At 35.9% G+C, this 25416-nt stretch overlaps 1 protein-coding gene across 2 annotated transcripts in view; it reads left to right on the forward strand.

Annotated features, from left to right (window-relative positions):
- The first annotated feature begins 4266 nt into the window (after positions 1 to 4266).
- LOC129245104 (serum response factor homolog) overlaps positions 4267 to 25416 on the forward strand; it is a 69564-nt gene continuing 48414 nt past the window's right edge. Inside the window, exons 1-2 of one of the 2 annotated variants that reach the window (XM_054883089.1) lie at positions 4267 to 5698; positions 20492 to 21023. In XM_054883089.1, coding sequence (XP_054739064.1) covers positions 5072 to 5698; positions 20492 to 20980 — 1116 coding nt within the window. In that variant the 5' untranslated portion in view covers positions 4267 to 5071 and the 3' untranslated portion in view covers positions 20981 to 21023. Of the gene's footprint in view, positions 5699 to 20491; positions 21024 to 25416 lie in introns of those variants that run through there. The other variant, XM_054883088.1, reaches the window with a different exon arrangement.

Below are 25416 nucleotides of genomic sequence, written 5' to 3' on the forward strand. Positions count from 1 at the left end.
GCTTTAATAAGGGAATACGAGTAAATGTAACTAAGTAGGTAGTCTTATGAAACTAAGGAGCATAAAAACTATAAACTTCTCCGTGTCCTGGTACTAAAGGGTGATCAGATGGTGGGCACTTTTTCCAATAGGGGTATTTTTGGCAGAACACGCGTGCCTACTGTCAAACTAAATACATACTTTTTTCAGTATTCATTGACATGTCATCATGGAAAGACTTAAGGGGTTATATACAGTTAGAATTTTCAAAAAATCGATTTGTTTTTTTACTTTATTTGCTTAATGTACATATATTTAAGAATACACACAGAAAATTTAATATCGTCCCGGTGAATATTTTCAAAGTTACACGCAAATTTGAAAAGTGCTTGAAAGTAGATACAAAACAAACTTTAAACTCGTTTTTCTAAAAATGTTGTTTTTAAAGTCGGTGACCAATATTACTCGAAAACGGCTAAACCCATTAGTCTCAAATTTTAAATATATTTTATAGTAATTAATCGAAGATTTTTTCTGAATGAAAATTTTTTTTTTAAGAACAATTTAAGGCCGAAATTTTGATCAAAAATCGATTTTTTTTTTTGAGAAACCGCCATTTTGTATTTTGCTAAAATGCTTCACACTTAATGCAGACGCATGTGGCTACCGTTATTTGTTCGGTTCATCAAACCAAAACAAAAGGAACGCTGCTGGCAAGCCTACAATCATGCGAAATGGCTTTCAAGGAAAGTGGTGGTGGAATGGGTTAAACACTTGAATGTTCTCGCTACATCTAATATTCGAGGGTCGTTAACGCCTTCTGGTAATACTACAGATGTATTCGATCTATTTGCATCTCACATAATTAAGGGTGAACGATATGAAGTGTTACCTATTCAAAACACCATAACTTTTTTGTGTGAAATTAGTTTTTATTGATTTCAAAGAAAAAATTGTTCAAAAATGATTATAATTTTTAAATATATTCACTTTAGCTCGATATGTCCACCTTTTGCCTTGACTATAGCCTTCAAACGGTCAGGTATTTAGGCCCATTCTCGTATAATCGCTTTTTTCAGCGCATCCATACCGGCATATTTTTTAGTCTTCACCTTGCTCTCCAAAATGGACCAGATGGAATAGTCCATCGGATTTGCGTCTGGCGAATTCGAAAGCCATTGTGTGGACGAAATGAAGTGTGGAACATGATTTTTTAACCATTCTTGGTTCACACGAGCTTTATGAGACGGTGCCGAGTCCTCTTGGAACGTCCATGGTCTACGACCGAAATGTTTGCATGTCCACGGCGTTAAAGCAGCTTCTAAACATTTTCCCAATAATAAGTCGCATTCACTTTGACACCAGGCTCGATAAAAACGATTGGAGGGCACCCATCAGCGGTCACTGCGGCCGAAACCATTACTTGCGATGGGAAATTGCTTCGAGTGGCCATACGTAGGCTCAAATATTCGTATGAGCGTTCGGTCAAGTAAACACGATCGTTTTGAGTGTTTATGAACTGCTCAACTGGAAATTTTGTTTCATCAGAAAACACAGTGTTAGGAAATTCGCCACGTTCGTGCAAGTGCAACAACTCCTTTACTCTTTCGCACCGAACTTTTTTTTGCTGGGGTGAAAGATCGTGTGCTTTTTGGAACTTGTAAGCCTTGACTTTGAGCTCATTTTTCAATATGCGTCGAATGCTGTCTTGCGATATTTTCAGTTCTTTGGCCATTTTTCTTCCACTTCGTTGTTGATTTCGTTCAAGTCGAGCCTTCACTTTCCAAACCATTTCTGGCGTTGTTGCGGTTTTTTTTGGTCCACCTCCATAGCGTTTTGCAATGCTACCAGTATCATTGTAACGTTTTATAGTGCGATACACAAAAATTTTATTCACTTTGAGGTGACTGAGTTCACGAACAATGGCTGGTTGTGATTTTTCGGCCAAATATAACGCAATTACCCTATTACGTTTGAATTCCATCACAGAAAAAAAAAATTCAGCAAAGCTGAGACGCAAATGCTTTTGATGGCTTATAAACAATATATTGAACTGTCATTAGAACAATTTTGACGTTGATGTCATGAGCTGTTTTACAGATACAAGCAGTGTGAAGTTGGTAACACTTCATATCGTTCACCCTGTATATCGATTTATGTCCCATCATATTATTTTTATTATTATTATTATAAGGCTACTGCGCACTCCGACCAAAAGGTATCTATTGCGCAAAGCCTGCTGAGGTGCTCTACATTTAAGGCCTTTTAAACATTTTAACACATACATTCTTGGGTTTATTGTTCCATAATTTCTATGAATGCGCGACAATACCACCAAGCTGGTGTAGCCGTTTTCAGTCACAGAATCGTGAGATGATGAACCAACAATTTTTTTTAAGTGTTATCTTAACCTCTGTCCTATCACAACTCATCTCATTCCACTTCAATATAATCAACCCTAGCTAATCTTTTCCTACCCTATCCTAATCTACAATAAATCACCTAATTTTAGCACAAAACTTGATCTTCATATCTTGTCGAAATCACAGTAATGCTTTTTTTTAAGTTGTTTATTTTTTATAATTTTTTATTTTCCTGTTTTGAAATTTCATTACGTAATCCCTTATGCGAACCTTTTCGCCAGTCACTGTCAGCCTGCTCGTATGCATGCCATAAATTTTGTTGTGTTAACTCGCTTATTGCAACTACATACATATATCTGTACCATCACGTGTGCAGTTTGCCATATCTAATTGCAGGTGCGTTTTTAATTTGGTTATGATCGACATTTTACGCATTGTTGTGGCAACAGTTCCTTTTAGATGGATTCCACACGTTTAAACACCTACAAAAACGCTAAAAAGGTCTTACCTGATCCGTAACTAGAATAAAATGATATAAGGAACATTTTCACTAAACAAGTTTTTCCTGAACAAAAGTACACACATACGTACATATATATGCACATACAAGTACCCAATCACTCACCATCAAGAGATTAAAAACATTTAATAAATGAGTTAAAATGCTAAAATTACGGTAATAATTTCCTTTGGTTAAAGTGTAAATATGAAAAATTACTGGTCATGCATTTGCATATGGAGCGCATTGCTCAGACGCCTGTCTCCAAACGATCACTCATAATAATACCTAATACAAAACAACGTCTGCGGCGCGGCATTCCTACAATGGGAGGAGTTTATTGCTATTGACCAACCAATAGCACCGTAAAAGTCTGAGCCGAAGTTATGATTTCTTAGTTTTTGTTTTTGTTTTTGTGTGCTACTCATGTATAAACGCTTGATAATACATACGCGCGCATACATATGGATGTATTATATAGGTATAAATAAACAAATCAAATCAAAATCGCGCGCGCGCCATAGACTCACCAACTGCCAATGCGCGTGTGTATTTGTGTATTGTAAAAGATAAGGCCTTCATTGGCAGTAATAGTTAATTAAAGTCTGGTTTGAACGTTTTGAATATTCGTGAATGCCAAAAGAGAAACCAATACCAAAAAAGCAAAGCACAAAAATATACGCAAACAAAAACAATGCTATGAATGAAGTCCGATTTATCGGCTAGTCAGAGAGCCAGGTAACAGCTTGATAGCGAATGAAAACTGAGTTTGGTAACATGAAAGAGCACAAAAAGTCTACACGCTCAAATTCTCCAAGTCAAGAGAAATCAGAGCGCACGTACTTTCAAGCGAATGCAGCGGATTATGGCTTTGGCGGCGCTCCGGCTGGCTTGTTGGCACTCCAATCTCCAATAATACATGTTTTTCGTTGGTTTTCTTGTTGTTGCCTGGTGGAGCAGCTCTCCAGTTGGCGCAGTGGAGTAAAGAAAAAATAAAAAACGGTCGTGATATGTGACTCGATTGAAAGCGAGTTTATTCGGTAGCGCGCCTCCATCTAGAGAACATCAAGGTGGTCGCAATAACGACATAAACGCATAGATAAACTCATATTTGTCTGTTACAAGCGACATTTCCGCAGTTTACGTATTTTTTGCCAACAGCGAACATACAAAAGTGGAAACACTCCTTATCAGTTGTTTGACGGCGTTTGGATAATAGCAAAAATAGAAGCAGCGGCGGCAGCTAGAATATACAACAGCACTATCAACATTTTTAGAGGATATTTAATACATTTTCGCGGGGGCGTAAATAATTGTATCTCCAATAAGAAAAAAAAACAATTTTGGATTTTTGGTGAAATTCTATAAATTTCCTACAACATAGTGGCAACAACCGTATGGCACGCGAGCACTTCGCAACACTGAAAAAGCATTAAAACTATTGACAGCGTCGAAAGAGCTGACAGCAGCAACAAGCAATAAGCAACAACATATAGAGAGAGAGGGAGAGAGCGAGCCATATATAGTTTGACATTTGTTGATTCTGACAAACGTTTAGTCGCAGCACCTAAAAGGAATCGAAGAAAATAATAGTCCGGATTGCCAAATTTTACACGGTCGTTTGGAATTTGTGTTAATTTAAATAAAAGTTGTTGAAATTAAAAATAGGAATCGTATATCTACGCGACGTGCACGTTACCTGGCTGTGTATGTGTGTTAAATGTGCAGGCAATTCGGCGAGCCACATGCGTTAATTTGACAGTTGCGTGCAGCTGTCTCGTCGCCTTCTTATTGGTGTTATCCGATTCGATTCTGTACTATCCGAGATTCCCTCAAAAAGTGTCAAAAGTGCGTTTTTGTGTTTATTTTTGGAATTCAAGTGTTTGCTGTTTTGTACAGGCCGCGCAATAGGCACCAATAAGAGCCACGTTCCTCGTGTTTACTGCTTATGCGATTTGATCAAATTTAGTGTTGAAACGAAAGAAAGTGGCATTGAAGTGGTAATTTGCAGTGCTGTGCTGTGCTGTGCTGTGCCGTGTGATACCGAACGTCATCGCAAGTGCTCCTGCTCGCTACTGATTACCGTGACAAAAACGCCTACGGCAACGGAAGCGGTGATAACAACAGCAGCAGCAACAGCAACAGCTATACAAGAGCAGTTGCTTCCGTGTGTGTTATTTAACAAAGGTGAAAACATAAAATCGTCACGGTGGAGAACTTCTACCTTAGAATGGATCCTACGCGAGGTGACTCGCGCTACAACCTCAACTATCCTATGAGCGGCATCGGCCTAAGTTTGGCCGACCAAGCCGACATATATGGTGGCAATCCTGCGGCTGTTAGTGCGCTCGGCGGTCGTCCACCATCAGGCGGCCTCATACAGCCAATGGGCGGTGGTGCAGGCGTAGGATTCAGTTCACGTTCGAGCGGTCTCATGCCCAACAGCACACAGTGTCAATCCCTGGTCACTGGCACAGGCAACAGCACTGGCGGCAATACGAGTCATCAGCGTGGCATCAAGCGTGCTGGCTCCGATTGCTATGAAGATCATCATCGCAGCAGTAGTGCTGCGGGCATGTCATCACAATCGCTGCAAGGACTCGACTGTGTCGGTGGCAGTGGACAACAAAGTGCACAACAGCAACAACAACAGCAGCAGCAGCAACAGCAGAGCCAAGTGAGTGGCAATGTGCCCGACGTGGTGGATGACAGTTACACAGCGTTACAAAACAAGAAATCACCTCCTGCCAATGGCAAGAAAACAAAAGGGCGAGTCAAAATCAAAATGGAATACATCGATAATAAATTACGTAGATATACGACATTTTCAAAACGCAAAACTGGCATCATGAAGAAGGTGAGTGTGCGGCGTGTGGTGCGAAAAGTTGTTTAAAAAAAAAAAAATGTTTCAAATGATAAGCAATGCACAGGAAAAGGCTATAAGTGCCACTTCTTTAGGAGAGGTTATGCACATATGTCTGTATGCTTGGATATGCATATAAAAATATTGCCAACTTTTATACTGAAAGGAAATTATAGTTTTTTTTAATTCGTGGGGATTCAAGTATTCTAAAAATTGTAGGTTACTTTTTTTAAACTTTCTGAAGTGAGGGAAACGTTGCGCGCACTTGGAGTGCTGCCATTAAAACCGTGCCTAAATATATATTATTAAAAAAATTACCACCAGATAAACAAACGCTTAAGTGCTTTTCCCTTCTTAAATCACTGACCGCCTTTATGAAGTTAAATATGCATAGATCTATGCCCATACACACACACACACACACATGTATGTGCATACGTATTTTATAACACAATCTCTTGCGTATGAAATGTACTAACGTACTTCTGCGCTTTTATCCACACATGTGGGTACGCGCGTACATATGTATCCACGCTCTATCAGTGGGCGTCTTATCTCTAAATGCAGTAGATAGACAAAATTACACGCTTTAAGTTTCACGGCCTTTTTAAGTGCATTGCACGAAATAAATCAATAGCGAAATTTCCAGCGGAAGGTATTGTGCCAGCTACTGTAATACAAAATGCAGTGTGAGAATGTTAAAGATGTGCGGCTTTCGATGCTTGAAAATGTGCGGGCTTAAATAATGTTAACACTTTGGCACACGCTTACGCATTTGCATTGGACTATTTTTCCTTTTATCTTGTTTAGCAATCGGATATGGAATTTATTGCGGCTGCCAAAGTGGAGTAAGTAGGTTTTCACCTTTAGACATTTGTTGAATTCACGATAAAGTCGCTGGGCATTAGTGTGTGAGTAATGCGGCAGAGTGCGGTGTTTTTTATTGTGCTTTTTTAAAATTTAAATCTTTAGACTTTTTTTGATTTTCTTAATTCACGTTCTAAATTTAAATATTCGTCTATTCTATGCTTGTTTTTTGTTTGCTTTTTGTCGGCAACTCACACATCTGGATGGTGTGTAAGTAGGCGCTTACCTGCATAGGTCGTAATTTTAGCACCAATTTCATAAAAAAAAATTATTACTCCCAAAAAAATAATTATTACTCAAAAAAAAAAAATATTTAATTTTTAATACATCAAATTCTATATGTTTCATATATTTTCGTACATGTATTTTCGTATGTATGTATTCTAAGTTAGCGGACGTATTAATAACCTTGGGTTAGTTGGATTTTTTGTGGCTCCAGAATTCTTCGATATTCTGAAATTTGTTTTATCACTTCTAAGAAAAATTGAATTTGTATGCCAAATAGTGCATTTTTAATAAATTATGATTATACCGACGTAATGTTGCTATTGTTGCTGTAACATCATAACAGTGAATTAAGGTTGCAATTTTTGTTTTATTAGTCTTTTCAATTCAACAGAAGTTCAAACGAAAAAACCACAACATTTGAACAAATACAAAAGGAACAGTTAGGACTGTGGTTAAGCTAGGTTAGGTTATAATGGTTTCCCAGAGAGTTGGCCCATTTGGACGAAGAAACCAAATTCATTCATTGTGCTCCTATTGCGGGAGGAAGGGGGGTTGAGTATTTGTGGATTATGAACGGTAATGCATTTGCGGTTGTGTTAATCGCTTTACGGTGCTGATGAATTCCATCAAATTTTTTATATCAAGACCTGCTAAATCAGCAGGCGTAGGGAAGAAGTGAGAACCATAATACTTAAATCTTAGTCCCGCGAGAGCAGGGCAGTTAAGGAGTAGGTGCTGCAAAAATTAGGACTGTGTCTTTGGTGTTTCTATGTTGTTGTGCATTCGTATTTGTTAAAGTGTGACGTGAAATATTTACGTGTTCTTTTTAATTTAAATTTTTTACAATATCTTCCAAAATCAAAATCTCTACTATGTGATTTTTTGCAAAAAAAGAAGCTCGAATTATTTTATTATACGTACAAAATTTCAGACCGATTTCTTCGATATTCAATGACTACCGCTTTGATGCAGAGGCAATTTTTAGGCATTTTTTTAAATCTAGATATAAAACCTATAGCTGAGTTCTGAAAATGTTAATTTTTCAAACAATAAAATTCTCACCAAAAATATTCCATAAATTTGCAATGACGTTTAAGATTTTAATTATAAACAAAATCAGTTCGATTAGATTTTGAGATTTTGCATTTTCACGCAAAGAAAGTTTCTTTTCTTTCAATTAATACATGTATGCATGTAAGTGCAAGGTGGCGCAAAATTAATCATCTATAATCAATTTCGTTTTGGAATAAGTTTCTTACTAATATAAATAAAAAAAATTGATTTTAAGTGATGGCAATCCTTATTTTGATCTTTACCCGCTCCATTGCTTGTCTGTTTGTATATTGCAGCTGCCGAGTTTACAAGTGCCATTGGCAAAAATTATAAATCCTCCGATAGGATGATTAATTTTGCGCCAACTTGTGCAATGATCAAAAACTATCTATTTAAAAAATATCTGTAAGAAATGTTCATATTTTTCTTCTAAATTTTTTCTCTCTATGAGTACATAAAAAAACAAATTTCACTGTAAGTTTTTAAATAATTTGTAATTTAGTATCACGCATTCAAGTTTTTCAATTTTCTTTAATTCTTTTTTAATCTCTAAATTCAGAACTAAAATAAATATTTACAATATTTTATAAGCCGAAATCTAATTTTATAAACCACAAACAATTTTAAGTTTCTTGAATAATGGTAAACTTTTATTGGGATTTATTTAATAACAGCGGCTTAAAGCAGCTGCAAATAATAAATGTTTCAGCGCTATGACATTTTTTTGGAACGAAGTTTCTTTTTTCTTAGTAGTTTTCATGCACTTTTTACGTCGGGTTTGATGCCCACTGTGGGCATGAAATATCCTATAATTTAAGATTTATTCTATTAGTAGGGTCGCCACTCCGCTTGCATCAAAATGCTTCTCATAAAAAATATCTGTCGTTCAGAGCGGCATAAAACTGCAAGTGCCTTCACTGTTAGAACAACATCAAGACGCGCACTACCAGTTGGAGAATTTCGTCAATTCATGTCTAAAAATTATTTCAATTTATTATACCACCACTTCATTGCTTTCATTCTATAAGAAAAAGATTTAAATCTTAAGGAATTTCAATTGTGATAATAATTTTATAAACTACGAATCCCTTCCTCTGTCTTATCGATCTGCAAGAAATATTTCGATAGCCAGAGTTCAATGGCGGCGAAATATTTTTAATACAGAATTGTTTGATAGATTTGCTAAAGATTTGCAACTTAAAAAGTCAGCGCACTTCATTCACTTATCTTTGACAATTTCGAAGATTCCTGGCCGAGTTGGTGAAGCAAATGTTTGATCGCTATACGTTCCACACTTGCTGCAGATAATGTTAGTCAGTTGTAGTTAGTACTGGACATTAATTTGGGTTGGAACTTAAGTGTAAATTAACTATTGAAACAAGATGCAATTTAAGAGTCTTGAATAGGATGTCGATTCAAAGTTGCCATTCTGGAATCTATTAATTCAGATGTGTCAATCAAAGTAGTGATATGAGGCGGGTGGCGGTACGCATTAACAGCTAGAAACCCTATTTCTATGTCAAAATAAAACACTTATAAACTGTATTTAGAAAATACTGCGACGTGCCAGTATTTGGCCGAAAGTAATTCCAGTTGGTTTTGGTAACTAAGCGCCGCCTATGATTATTTTGCTGTGCGTAATGATCTTGCTTGTGATCGGCTGATCTTGCTAAAGCACTTTTGAACTGCTTGGGCTCAAATGTCATTTGTGGTGCACAGAAGCGAAGAAAACTATTTGTTCAGTATTCTCTCCATTTTCTAAAATTCTGCAAATTTGAGCAACTAGGCTCTTTGAAAAGTCCGTGTAAAAATAAGAACTATTTAATTGTTTGGGCCAAACCTTTTTTATTTTTCGACATAGTCTCCTTTTAGGCGTATATACTTCCTCCAACACTGTTCTAGTTTGTTGATCCCTTCCGAATAATAGAATTTGTTCATGTCTGAAAAATAGCCATTCGTTTCTGCAATCACCTCCTAGTTTGAATAAAATACATATTTTTTCCGCCAGCCATTTCTTCAAATTAGGATACAAATTGTAGTCCCAGGGAGCCAAGCATGGAGAGTAGGGCATATGTGAAACGAGTTGGAACCTTATTTCCATTAAAATAATTTTGCCAACACAACTGCTAAGGCGTAGCTGGGGCGTTGTCGACTTCCATGTTTCCATTTTTTTAAAATCGCTCGACTTCCTGGATTCAAACGAAAGCCAAACACAAAGAAATATACCCATCTGGCTGAAACTTGGTGACGATGCTACTAACTAAACATAACCTCGATCAGGGTAAGGCATAGTGCACTAAATAATTAATGCAATAAGAGCGCAAAATGCCCTCGAGACGCGCGACTAGTGTTCTCTCTCTGACTTTGCACGACTTTTCAAACGACCCTCCTAGTATATATTTAAATCTTTATGGTGGTTCTTTCCTATAGGCAGAAAGTGGAATAGTTTCACAAAATAGAGGCCATCCGCTTTTTTCATTGGAAGTTATAGAAGTCTTAAAAACGTTCATCATGTCAAAAAGTTAATGGCAGTACGCCTACCCGAACATATAATAATTTTACGTGACATTTTTCCAGCCTTGTTTCGTAGGTTTAGAAATTCTTTAGCTCAGTTTAGTTGCACACTCAGTAGACAAAATACGTACATATTTTAGGTGAATGTTGCAACAACCGCAAATTGTAGTGTAGTGATTTCTAGATGCAACATTTCGGGCAAAGAACTACAGGGTTGCCCATATTCGACGGACCCATGTGTTTTTTTTTTTTAATCAAAGAAAAACACAATTTTTTTGATGTTGACGATAATAATCATTTTATTTGGTTCAAGTAGATTTGTTGACATCACTTTTTGAATATGATATCTCTCAAATGGCCGCCTTTAGCCTGTACGGCGTATTGTGCCCCTTTTGCAGCATTTTCCATAGTTTTAGCTAACATTTCGGCTGCAATAGCGGCTATTTCCTCACGGATGTTGTTCTTGAGCTCTTCTATGGTCTTTAGCTTATTAATATAAACCTTTGATTTTAAATATCCCCACAAGAAGAAGTCAGGTGGCGTTCAATCGGGCGAACGCGGTGGCCAGTCAAAATCGCAATTTTTCGACATCAGGCGACGAGGAAAAAATTTCTTCAAAAAATCGATTGTGGTGAGAGCCGTGTGCGGTGGAGCGCCGTCTTGTTGAAACCAGAACTGCCTCATACGCTTTCGACGAATAATTGGCATCACAATTTTCTTCTTTTCTTCTTTTTCTTTTCACAATTGACTTCTTTTGTTGAATGTAAATTTCAACAATTTGGGAGCGCTCGCGTGGCGTGTACTGTTCCATGGTAAAAATCTGCTTGGACTGACGCTGCCAACGCGGTATGTCATTAAGCGATCTGACGTCTCTGTCAAAAGATACAGGGTTGCCAGATGGGTCCGCCGAATATGGTCCCTGTATGTAACGGTACTATACCTGTATATGGAGCAGTGAGTGATCTTTGTTTTTTAACTTTATCAGAATTTCCGATCTTTTTTTTATAGCCGAACTTGGAAGTATTCTTCAAACAACATTTAACTCTGTTATCTTCGAACGCTTCCATGCTTAGACTATAGTCAAATATTGAATATTTTGAGAGATTACGGTAATCTGCACTCAGGTGGTCGACATGATATATACTCGTACAAGTACATATTTGTATATGATCACGAATCGAATGATGTCTAAGAGCAGAAGACATCATTATTGTGTCTGGAGTTTATGAGGAAAAGCTGGCTTGTGTTACGCAACCTAAAGAGTGAGGAAAATGAACAATGCCAAATCTTCTTTGTTAAATGTAGTTATTTCAGGTTCTCTTAAATAGTCTAAACAGCGCGAACAGCAGATATTGTTGAGGGTTGGCTGAGGTGGTTGGTAGTGGAGTCACGTGAGTATCTAGCCCAGCATCAAGTCAGGTGGCTAAGCTCCATTTTAATAGCTTTTTCCTGAAGTCTCTGATATCGTCTGTTGTCACTATCCTAAAACTAATTGTCGTTGAATTTAGTTATGTTGGTCCTTCAGATTTTGCTCCGAGAAACCGTCAAGTGTCTGGTGTCTACTATGCTTCGTAGCGCTAGTTGCAAGTGTCATATGGGTAGCATTTGTTAGGCCGCATGTTATAGACCATGAAACAAGAAAAACTTTTTCTGTTAGAAAACGGCCCATGGCTGACAGTGGCAGTGGTACGGTATTTTTACAAAAAACACAGCTTTTTAAAAAACTTCAACTGCTGCTTAAAAGTGCAATAATACTGAAAAATCTCTCATGTGATTCCTATTTCTTGTTTTAAAATACGATTTGACAGATGTAGATATTATAAGGGGCACATTGGCTGGTTCGAGAAGGTAGATTGAAGCTAATTTTTGGCGTATAAAACATCTTCGAAAAAAATCCACAAGGCGACAGAAGAAAAGGTCGCCTGAGAAAAAGTTGGAGAGATGACTTAGAATAGCATAAGAAAAGCTGAAGATCGAGTGACATGAAGGCGAATTGTGATGGAAGCAATGGTTCACACCGAACTGTGCTATGGTGATGCTGATGATTTGGCGTATCAAAATGCGCCAAAGAGCTGACCCAAATATGTCACTGTCTATTACAGCTTTAACTAACATACACCAGAGTTCATCGACTCTTCCTTAATCGAACGGTAAAATTAATATTGCTATAGTCACAGATTAGTAAAATTTTCTTATATTTTTCAACAAATGGACACCCAGATTTGGGCAAGAAAGCTACCAAACTTGCTTAAATTAGTACAAAATTCTGTTAGCCTTACTTTGAAAAACAAAAAAAGAAACATTGAAATTTTCAAACAGGAAAGTTGGTTTAGTGCATCTACTTATACATAAGTATGTGTGAGTGTAGTAAATAGCTACATCTGCTTAAAGTGGGTGGGTGTACCGGGCAGATAAGCAAAGCTTTGAAAGTGCTCTGCTAACTACCAAAATTGGTCAATGTTTTAAAATTTTGCGTGGCTGGTGGCAGAGTTAAGGGCGCCGAAGCAACAAGAAGCGCGGGGTAGCGTCGGCTAGACCTGTGTCCACTGCAAACATATTTCTATTATTAATTTATTTTTATTTATTCCTTAAGTGCTAAATAATGCCCATATGCCAAAAAGCTTTACATTTCTACAATAGTCGCACACATGATATCATCGCAAGACAAAGTGATGAGCTGGGCGCACCAGCTTGAATTTAATTTTTTATAAATTTTTAAACTTTTATTTTGCTCTTTTTTTCTTTGTTTTTTGATTTCTTAAGCAACCACGCATGCGTGGGTTAAGTTTAGCTCATTTGACTACACATTGACGTTGTGTCGTGCCATCATCATCATTTGTGCTTCCAACATATGTACCTATGTACATACGCAAGCGCTGATATGAAATCTAAAACGCAGATATATATTGAGATCTGCACGCCTACAGTGCCTTTGCTGCAAATAATTATACAAATCAAAAAGTTTATTGGAAATAAGTGTTTTGTTCGAGCAGCCAGCGGCTGAAGAAACTCGAAAGAATTTCACAAAGAAATTGCGCATATGTTGAGTAGCAGCAACACAGCCGTTTCACAGCCAATTGTAGCGCGCGCGCCAAGGAAGTGTCACTGTGGCAGCCACCATCAGAGCCACCGCCACCACCATCGCCACCGCCACAGCTAGCGATAAATGGCAGGCGAAACATGAATTCAACATACAAATGCGAGCATGTGAATGTTTACCGCCGTGCGCCGCGGCCTGCCCTCCACGCCGTCGCTTTGGGGACAGCAGGATCAAATGGGAAAATTGTCGCACGTGCGACGGCGGCAACAAATAGAACATGTAAAACAGTGGTAGCTACAGACGAAAAAATTAAAATACAAATAAAAGCATGGTGAACAGTAAACAGCAACAACAACAACAATAACAGCTATAACAACGCCAATTGTAGCACTTCTTCAAAGCCAAAGTGGCCGGGCGTTGAGCGCAACGCGAATTGGCCGCAAAATAACAATGCATTCGTCGCGTCGTAGCGTAGCGAAAAGGATGCCGCCAAAAGGTGTTAAATTGAATTTACGAAGGATTGCAGCGGCTTGTCGCAGTTTGTCTGCCAGGCTGCCACGGGCTGCCTGCTACTTGTAAATCTGCGTAGCTTTGACCAGAAGTGCCACAACACTAACACTTACAACAACAAAAACAGCTAGTCACTGCTTCACACGGCATCAGGCGGCATTACCAGCAATTGTATTCTTCGCGCGCTCGTTTGCTTCGGAAGGGCGGAGGGTGGAGGGCGTATGCGCGTGCATGTGTGTTGTTGTTCTTGTTACTGCTGCTGTTTGATTCGATGGCGATGGCGTTCGATCGCGCGCGCTTGCGCGCTGATCGTTGCTTTCCGATAAAGCCCAAACATTGTGTCGCAAACACAAATAATCGCGTTCTAACAAATGATTTGGTCTCTGTGGAGCAAACAAACAAAAGCGTAAACGTAGATTTTTCTCAATGTTAAACGAATAACACGATCAGTGCATATGGCATACCATCGGTGTGTCGGTTAGTCGGTTGGTTGGCTGGCTGGCTGGCTGGCTGGCTGGCTGGCTAGTCGAAGCGTCGATCGGTCGGTCAATCCAATTGTGAGCCGCCAACGAGACAACGAGCCTCCGCGGAGCCAACAGCGGTTGCAAGTGGCTCTGCAGGCTCGTTTGCCCGTTGCCGTACGCTGCTTCATCTCTTCCTTTCGCTGTTATTGTTGCTTCCACACATTGCAACTATTATTGTTGCAGTTGATGTTGCTGTTACGTTTACTGCAACTTCAAGCGCTGCTTAGCAGCGCGTCGCTAGTTTGCGCTTTTAACCAAGTCGGCAGTTCTTATTTAATACAAGAAAACACATTACACACACCAACATGCATTCACGTATTTATGTGCATAGCCAACCATCAACCAACGACTGATCACGCTGTGTGTCGATCGCCTGTGCGGCCGGTGCGTGCATTCTCATTCTCGACGCTGCAACACGTAGGACAGGAGCTGCCTCTGGCTCGCCATAAGACTGTCAAGTTAGTGGCGAAGTTTGCAATGGAAATTCAAAGTGACGCATGCTTAACTTTCAATACATCCACCAACTTACATACTTACACACATGCATACATAAGTACAGCAGCAAGCACGGATGTATAATTTATACGTGGCTGCAGTTTGTTTGTTTGTATCTGCATATAAATCTACCACGCGTCTAACTACTTAACATTGATGCTGGCTGCCTGGGAATATCTAGATGGCTATGTGTGTGCATATGTATGACCACGCTGATCGCTTCCCATTGGTTGCAACTACATACCTATTGATTGCTCTTTGAAAAATTATCATTTGTATTTTAATGTTATTTGCTTTTGATTGCTAAACTAACTGGCTAATCGAACCAATTATCATTCTGTATAAATACCAACACAGCAGAGTTCATAAATAACCTAAGTGAGCAAATGATATCCGTACAAATATTTGTGTGTGTAAATATGAGTAGATATGCCATGCGCTGTCGCACTAAGAGGCAATCCTAAGAATATAATTTCGAATAGCGGGGAATATGAAATTGAATTGAAATTTGAAAAAGTCGAGCCAAGGAGCACCAGGAGATTTGGTGGCTCCTAAAACACTCAGGCTAAAGAGCCCATTGTATTTAAAGCTCTGGAAAGGGGGTAGATAGTCAAGCAGGGAAAGAGAAAAGTATTAGAGAAAGAGATAGGAAAGAATAGAGACAGAGATAGAGATAGTTAGTCCTGTGAGAAATTTCCAGATTCTTTGGCAAATCTGTAAATATCCTCCAGTTTTAGAGAACGAATATTACTCATTCTCATGACATCGGAACCCAATACTCGTAGCCGTGCTCTAGCAAAGGCAGGACACTCACAGAGAAAGTGCTCAGTGCTATCCACCTCCTCCAAGCATGACAGGCATACTGGGTTGTGTCTTGTAATGATGCCGACCATCAACCGAATGTCTTTCCTTCTAAGTTCGGGGAATATAATTTTGTCTTTAACCCTGTGCAAATTTGACTATGTGAAAATTTCACAAAACTCCTTACATATAACGGGTGTTTTCTTAAGAGCTTAAAACTTAAAATGATAATACAAAACAAAATGTAATGAATTTTTATTTATTATAATCTGGTAGATAATTTCATCGCATTTATTTTTTTTTTTTTTCATTTTTGAATACGATATCCGAAATAGGATCGAAACAGAATTGAAGTAGGACAGCGATCAACGGCTTGACGGGTGGTGAACTGCTGATCCACTTCCGTCAAAAAATTCGGGCGGTTAAACACAATTGCGAAGTGGACGGTTTGCATGACATTTTGTGGTGACAATAAAATTAATTTTTTTAATTAATTTTGTGGTGAATGAAAAGATAGTATATTTGTGAAGCCACGTGTTGAAGTTCATTGTTACAAAAAAAACAACTTATTTTTAAGATATTGATATTTTAACGGTTTTCATGTGCAAATCGAATGAATATTATTTGCTTTTTATTTGCCTGCTGCTGCTTGTAAACAAATAAATTGTCATCGAGTTATCAGAAAAGCAAACCTGAGTCTTCAACCCATCGGAGAAAATGGAAATAAATCTAATTATTTTGCCGCCGTAAAAATAACCGTCAGCAAGAAATCCGTCGCCGCAACAATTCTGTTAAATTTCGTGCTTTAAATCTTTTTTTTAATTTTTACAGCGGGTACCCGTCAACCCGTTCCGCTGTTCGCTGCAGTTCTGTTCTGTATGTCTGCATGTCCCATTCGATCAGTCCAAATTTTAACTGAAATTGAAATTTGAATAGGTCGAGCGAAGGAAAACCAAGAGATTTGGTGGCTTCTAAAACACTCAAGCTAAAAAGCCCATTGTATTTGGAGCTCTGAAAAGAGGGTAGATAGTCAAGGAGGGAAGGAGAAAAGTAACAGAGATAGGAAAGAATAGAGACTGAGATAAAGGTAATTAGTCCTGTGAGAATTTTCCAAATTCTTTGGCAAATCTGTAAATATCCTCCAGTTTTAGAGAACGAATATTACTCATTCTCATGACATCTGAACCCAAAACTCGTAGCCTTGCTCTAGCAAAAGCAGGACACTCACAGAGAAAGTGCTCAGTGCTATCCGCCTCCTCCAAGCAAGACAGGCACACTGGGTCCTCAATGATTCCAATGGTGGTCATATGCTGACCCCATGGGTTGCGTCCTGTAATAATACCGACCATCAACCGATCGTCTTTCCTTCCAAGTTTTAGTAGAAAATTTAACAGTTTTTTGTTCGGACTTTTCACAAAACACTTTACAGTTCTGCAGCATTCTGGACCGAACCATCGCTCTTTATGTAAATTGTATACATAATCGCTGATCCAATTCATGACACTTGACTACTTTTTCCCATAAATCTGGCCGTATTGGCGTCAATGGTGGCCTGAATATGGCAATAAATCGATTGTTGAGCGAGCTGTAAGGCAAGTTGGGCTGCCTTGTCGGAACCAAATGTCGTCGTCAAGACGAAAATTCAGTCATCATCGCTCGATAGCGCTCGCCATTCATCGTAACGGTAGCTCTTTCCTCATTTCGAAAGAAATAAGGGCCGATGATGCCGCCAGCGCTCTATGAAATTTGGTTGCGTTGTTCTGGCGCTAAACGACTCATAATGACTTGCCAAACCTTACTGCAAAGAAATGTCAAACCATAGTTATCGATATCAATAGTTCTCATGCAGCTAAAAAACAGGAACCTACGGCCGATTCCGAAAGGTAGATTGCTTTTCTTTGGTTTTCTTGGCTGTGTTGCCTACTACTTGCCCTAAAATACAGCTCGTCAATGGCCATCGTTTGCGTCGCATATTTGCTGATTGCGCTCATTTAGATTTATTATTCAGATTTGCTGGAGAAAGTAGTCTTTTAGCTAACTCGTAGCCGCGGTGGGCATATGCCGGATATCATATTCAAAAAAAAAAAAGAAAACTAAGTGCCATGAAAATATAATTAATAAAAAAATGGATTCCAACAATATTTGTTTTTTTTTAATTATCATTTAAAGTTCTTAAGCTCTTAAAAAACACCCTTTATATTTCAGTTCAATGATTGTTGAATGATTCACTATATGCAAGTGCACACTCTTTCAATAAATTAGTTCATAAGTCTGCTCAGAATTGCAGACATAAGTGTTATGTGAAGGAAAATAATGTGGCTTAGTTATAAATCCGCCTTCTATTGATGGAATTTCGATGGAAATTCGGGAAATTCGAAAGACTCAAGTTGATTAAAGCTCTTTTTTATATTCGTTTTGAGAAGGCCAAAAATAATAGGGTTGGGTGGTATTTTCAGAGCCCAGATCCTTTTCCACCAAAAACATCTCAGAGTTTTATTTGATATGGAATACATTTTTTTCAAGTACGTTTATCCCATATGTGCTCAATGTCTTTGACAACCCCTTGAGAATTTTTCCTACGAATCTTTTTGTAGAACATATTAACCCTGTAACACCCAGTTTAAGAGGGCTTTTGAACAATTTTTGAAAAATGGTTTAAATAGTCACATAGCATACATAAAATGTTCAATAACAGATTTTTCATTGAATTTTGCTAAAAGTCTTCTAAGACAAAATTTAAGAAAAATCAATATTTGTACTGGATTTACGATATTATTTAATGTGGCATTTGATCAATACTGCGAAACTTTAACACACTGTAAAAAAATTGTGACAGAACCCAGATGGATTTTTACTATTCTACATGAGTACTTTCATTTGCAATTGGTTTGGTTTGGGCTGATGACCTGAAAATTTTCGTACTGTGTAATAATTAAGTTATTCCTAAAAATACATTGACTCTACGTATTGACTTTTAAATATTACACAAATGTTTAATTGATTTGTTTCGAAAGCATGAGTTTTGACTTAGGGCGTCATTGCTTGCGGCCAAAAATCTATTAAGGGTAGTTAGGTAGGCCTGGTGGCTGCCAATATGACACACTTAGACCTATCGTAGGTCCATTGTAATGCACTGCAACTTTTTTCTTACGCTATGGGATCCTTTTTAAACTATGCTGTGGCTTTTATAAACGAGCTACATCTGCTAAAAATGCACTACTAAGCGTGTGAAGCCTTCTTCCAGCTAATCCTTCACACTCACAAGGGAGGGGTCTAATAAAGGGTGATTTTTTAAGAGATATAGGAAAGTTTTTCAAAAAAACACACCTAAAATTCAGAAAAATGCATGAAATTTTTATTTAAATCGATAGTACAGTCCATATAATTTAATGTTTGAAGATTATTTCATGCAAATGTTGACCGCTACTGCGCTTCAAATGGTCCATCCGCTTATTCCAATTTTGGCATACTCTTTCCAATGTTTCGGCCGGTATCTCACATATAAATGTTTTAATGTTGTCTTCCAATGCGTTAATTAAAGCAGGCTTGTCTGAATAGACATGAGCTTTAACATAGCCCCACAAAAAATAATCTAAAGGCGTTATATCGCACGATCTGGGTGGCCAATTGACAGGTCCCGAACGTGAAATAAAATGTTCACCGAACTCGCCTCTCTACAAGTCCATTGTTACGCGTGCTGTGTGGCTTGTGACACCGTCTTGCTAAAACCACATGTCATGCAAGTCAAGCTCTTGCATTTTGAGCAAAAAAAAGTTGGATATCATTTCACCGTAGCGCTCACCATTCACAGTTACGTTACGATTCGCAGCATCTTTGAAGAATTACGGTCCAATGATACCTGCAGCCCATAAACCGCACCAAATTGTGACCTTTTCTGGATACATTGGTAGCTCTTGCAATTCTTCTGGCTGATCTTCACTCCAAAATCGACAATTCTGCTTATTTGCGTACCCATTGATCCAAAATGAGCTTCGTCGCTGAACACAATTTTTCGATAAAAAAAGTGGATCTTAAACTTTCTTAACAGAACACGCATTTTTATAATAAAATTCAATGATTTGCAAGGGTTGTTCGGTAGTAAGACGATTCATGGTTAAGTTATAGACCAAACTGAAGATGTTTGACAGTGAAACAAAACACGAAACGTGCGTCAGGTGTTTAAATCAACTGTTTAAAAAGATAATAGTAAAAAAATAGCCGTTAGTTTCCTCCTCTTCTGTATTACAGCAGCTTCTACAATAATCATAGTATGGAACTCCCAGCCTTCTAGCATGGCTACCTATGGTTCCCTATTAGAGATCACACCGCAATCAGCTGTTGGCTTTTCATTAAATTTTTACGTTAATTGAAGTTTGGATATATGTCGAAATCTCGCCTTTTTAAGTTAATTTTGTTCTCTTTAATTTTACTATGTGCTTGGAATAAAAATGTATACAATTCTTTTTTCATAACGCCATTTGCCAAACTCACAAAATAAGTCAAGAAGGCAGTTTATAGTACATTTAAAACAAATATCGAAAACCGATTAAAAAGTAACGTAACAGGTATGAGTAACCCTATGTTTTAATGTAAAATGGTGTTGTTTGTGTGGTCTTAGGTTTTTCTGAAAACACATTTTGTTTACCGTTAATTTTACTTTTACAAATTGGCAAAACTTTTAATTTTTCTATCCCATAGTATATAAATATCTTAATTTTTAAAGGAAAATTGTTTTTTTCTTTTCTCCACTTGCAGGCGTACGAGCTTTCCACGTTAACTGGTACCCAAGTGATGCTGTTAGTCGCCTCAGAGACTGGGCACGTTTATACGTTCGCCACCCGCAAATTACAACCAATGATCACATCAGAGGCTGGTAAACAACTAATACAAACATGTCTCAATTCACCAGATCCGCCGAGTGTGGGCGGTGGTGATCAACGCATGTCAGCGACTGGCTTCGAAGAGACCGAATTAAGCTATAACATAGCGGACGAGGACTCAAAAGTAAGACAATTAATTTACGGCCATCATGGTCACGCTCATCTCAGTCACCCGCAAGCTCCTACATCGCACTACGGACTCGAGCAGAGTATAATGCAATCGCCATATAGTGGTGGTCAACCATCGCCGTTATCGCATGCGCAAGCGTATGCCACGCACGGTGGACATGCGCATCACACGCACGTGCCACATGTGCCCCACTCGACACACTCTCACATGTCACACGCGCATTCGCAGCGATAGGTGATGGTTAAGGTCAAATGTTAGGCGGTTAAATTGGAAACAAATTACGTTCGAGCGCTTTTTCGTGCGTATGAAAGCTTAGTCGCGCTTTTCCGTGTGATTTTGCTTAAGCTTCCATGCGCTTAATAGCAATGCTCTTACACAGCTTAGCGTTATTCTACATTTGAAGAAAATTGTGGTGTCAGCGACCAGCTGTCATAGTTTTTTTCTTTTTTTTTTATTAAAACGCGTGTACTTAAATAATTAATTAGTTAAAATCGACATTCCAAACTGCTCCCTTTAACTTCCTTTGTTTTGCATATAGAAGAAATACGTAATGTAATGGTCTTATTCGTATACTGCATTCGAGCAGGCTTTCTTTCTTCAATTTTACTTAGTTGTATGTATCGAATAATAACGAATACGATCAATGATCTCGCCTTAAATTAGAACATAAATGCTCAGTACTTTAATATGATGAGAATTAAAAAAACAAAAAACAAAAACGTATATAAAAAACAAAAACAAACAGAAAAACAAAAAGAGAAACAAAACATGCGAAACTAGTCATTTACGATGAGATGACACGAATCTTAAAAGGTAACAAGACAAAATCCACATACGTACATACTACAATACATACATATAAAACTACATAACGACACTCGTACATACACATTTACAATTCTTGTTGTAATCTCAAGTAAGTTGAACTGTGCCATATTTTACTTCAATTTCAAAACGAAACTAAAGACAGTCGAACACATGTTTCCACAGTTGCATAAATGAAGTGAAGTGTGCTTTTAGGCGCATGTGTGTGGCATATCCTTGAGTCATTGAGTACGTTATGTGTCTACAAACATACACGCGTACCACCCCTTGGCTTCACTTCATGCACTCAAAGCGTGTACCAGTGCCATAAATTGGAACCTACAATACCCACTCTTCAATACAAAAACAAAAACAAGAACAACCGTTGTCATAGAAGAAAAATCACAAAAAGGGAAATACATATATGATAAAGACACACTAAAATGAAGGCAAAGAGAGAAACTAGTGAATTTTTTCGTAATTAAAAAATTATAAACTGAATTCAGTGCCATTTTTGAACAAACTCGAAGGCTTTAAGTTTTCGTCGGCTATTGCAAAAATAAAAAATAAAGAATAAAATAAAAATAAAATACAAATTATAAATGAATAAATTATTTTGCGAATAATATGTGCAATAAATGATTTACATACATATTTAATTATCAATAAAAAAAAAATATTTTATATATGAGTAGTATAAAATAATATTCTGCTGCAGAGTCTATGTAGTGGTAGAGCATTGCGGATATGAGATTGAGCGTGATCAGTTGAATAATGTGTTTGTTTTTAGTGAGTAGTAAGTGTTTAGATGTAAGAATATCAATACGTAAAAAAATATTAGACACAGTTGCTTATTGTTATTTATGTAGATTTGCAAAATCACAAAAACAAAAAAAAAACAAATCATGAAAATGTGTGTAATGGTTGAGTAGGCGGTATGGAGGAAAATACAAACGGAATAAACATAAAACAAGCTGTTACAAGTTTGATTTAAAAAAATTTAATTAAAAAACGTTTAAATGAATTTTTTGAAATTTTAAAATTTTTTAAATAAAATTTTTGAAATTTTTTATATTAAATGAAAAATTTGAAATTATTTTAACATTATTTTTGCTTAATTAATCTGTTTTAAAGAAACGGCAATTTTTTATTAATTAAACTTATAACTGGATTGATTAAAAATATTAAAAAAAAATGTTTTATTTGTTTTTTTAATCATGAAATCGTTTAGATAAAAATAGGTAATTTTTTATGAACGTTAACTTGTATGCCTTTTTTCAATATTTTTAAATAAATTCTGCTTTATAAAAAAAAATTTACCGAAATTCAATTTCGAAAACAGTTTTTGCTTTATCAGTTAAGCAGTGAATATAGTAAAATAAATTTGGAAAACATTTTTCTATATTTTAAGTTCTAAAAACTTTTTTTTTTTTCAATATTTGTGGTTCTAAAAACAATTTTTTGAAAATTGGAAACAATTATTTTCTATATCTTTAGTTCTCAAACCTATGTTTTGAAAATAGTTAACCATTTTTTTCTATATTTGTGGTTTTAAAAACTATTTTTTGAAAACAGAATACATTTTTTTTATATTTGTGGTTCTAAAAAACATTATTTTCTATATTTTTTTTCTAAAAACTATTTTTTGAAAACAGTAACACATTTGTTCAGTTTTTTAGTTCTACAATCTATTTTTGAAAATAGTAGCAAATTATTTTCTATATTTTTTTTCTAAAAGCTATTTTTTGAAAATACAATAGTGAAATTTATTTTTCTATATTTTTAGTTCTAGAAACTCTTTTTTGAAAATAGTTCACATTTTTTTCTATATTTTTAGTAATGAAAACCATTTTTGGATAATAGTAAAATTTTTTAAACAATTTTTTCGATATTTTCAGTGCTAAAAGCTCTTTTTTGAAAATAATTCAAATTTTTTTCTATATTTTTAGTTCTAAAAAGTATTTTTTGAAAATAGTTCTTATTTTTTTCCATATTTTTAGTTCTCAATTTTTTTTTTTGAAAATAGTAACACAGTTTTTCCCATTATTTTAGTTCTAAAAACAATCTTTTGAAAATAGTTACACATTTTTTTGTATATTTTTAGTTATAAAAACCATTTTTGGATAATAGTACAATTTTTATACATGTTTTTCGATATTTTCATGCTAAAAGCTTTTTTTTGAAAATAGTTACACATTTTTTCTATATTTTTGGTTCTAAAAACTATTTTTTGTTCAGTGAAGTCATGCAAGTAATAAAATGAAAACAGAATTTAAATGAAATAAATTTGTTGAGTTGTGATTTTTGCGTTTAATATTTTTATTTAATATTTAAAGAAAAAATTGAAACTTTGTTTAATAATTAAAGAAAATGATTTCCATAAAAAATATATATTAAAACTTTTTTGGAAAATTATCATGATAATTAAAAAAATATAACTAAATAATTACAAATAAATAAAATTTTAAAACTGGCAATAAAGACAAAAAATAAAATCTTAAAGTTCTTAGGGATACTAACTTGCATCAAAATGTTAAATACGCTCTTTTCAATATTTTCAAACATTTTTATATTAAACATAAATTTAAATAATTTTATTTTGTATTTAATGTCAAAATTCTTTTCTAACTTTTCAAAATTTTTTCTTAACATTTAACAAATTTTTTTGTTTAACATTTACCTATAATTAAAAAAAAAAAACGTGAAGTTAAAAACAATATCAAAACGTTAGTTTTCCAATTAAAAAATATTTAAATAAATTTCAATTCCAAAAATTGTTTTTTTATCAATCAAGCAGTGAAGTTAATACAGAAAATAAAAAAATGTATGCATTTCAATCTGCGCTGAAATAAAAAAAACGTATTTTTTCACCTGAAAATCATTTTAAAATATTTTAACCTTCCGTGCAACTCGAAAAAGCAGAAACGTTTTTATTCACCTGTAATTTTGCCTTCAAGTTCCTTTAACACTGCAAACGCATGTATTTATGCACATAAAATTCCTTCATCGAATAAAAAAAACTTCCATATTCTCCAACCATTACACGACATTTAAGAAAATCGCTATATTTTCCATTATTTTAATGCTTAGCACATTTAATGTAGCAATTTTTTAGATATATTTACCATTTAATTGCAGTTTTAATTTTTACAAACAAACAAAGCGAATAAAACACACATATATACTTTTATTTATTTCTGTCGAACAGAAAGTAAAAGCGTAGTAAAAACCTATTTTATTTGTATAAATAAAAAAATATATAATTTTAAGTGTAGCAAATGCAAAAAAAAAATACAATCAATTAATCGGCTCCCAATTTATTTTTAAAATAATATATTAAAAAAAAAACAGAAACTCCTTTACACATTAAAAATCCAAAATCAAATAACCGCTGTAATTATTAAAAAATAAATATTATACAAAATTATTGTAATGTTAGTGAATTTTGTAACTCTTAAAAAGAGAACTGTTTGCTTTATTTGTTGAAAAAAGTGCTGACAAGTGTGTGTGGCGGTTAAAAAAAAAATTAATTAAAAAAGGGAAATTAATAACTTAATTAATCAAATTAGCTTAGACAAGCGAGAATATATATATAATGAAACAACAAAGAATTTTTTCACCTTACTTCAATGCGCAAACGGAACAGCAACGCGCAAATGGAACGGCTTTGTTCCTCAGCATTGAGCTTGTACAATATATTCGATGGTTATTATTATGCTGCTAGAACTATGAAACGATTTGGCCTATACGAGAAGAATGCTTTTGTCTACCAGATCAAGCTATCTTCTGTATATACAACTTTCGGAAAGCTAATTAAAAGAAAAAAACCTATTTGTTTCGTTAAATAATTCCCTTATTTATGGATT

The sequence above is a fragment of the Anastrepha obliqua genome, chromosome 4 (assembly GCF_027943255.1).
Source record: "Anastrepha obliqua isolate idAnaObli1 chromosome 4, idAnaObli1_1.0, whole genome shotgun sequence".
NCBI classification, from domain to species: domain Eukaryota; kingdom Metazoa; phylum Arthropoda; class Insecta; order Diptera; family Tephritidae; genus Anastrepha; species Anastrepha obliqua.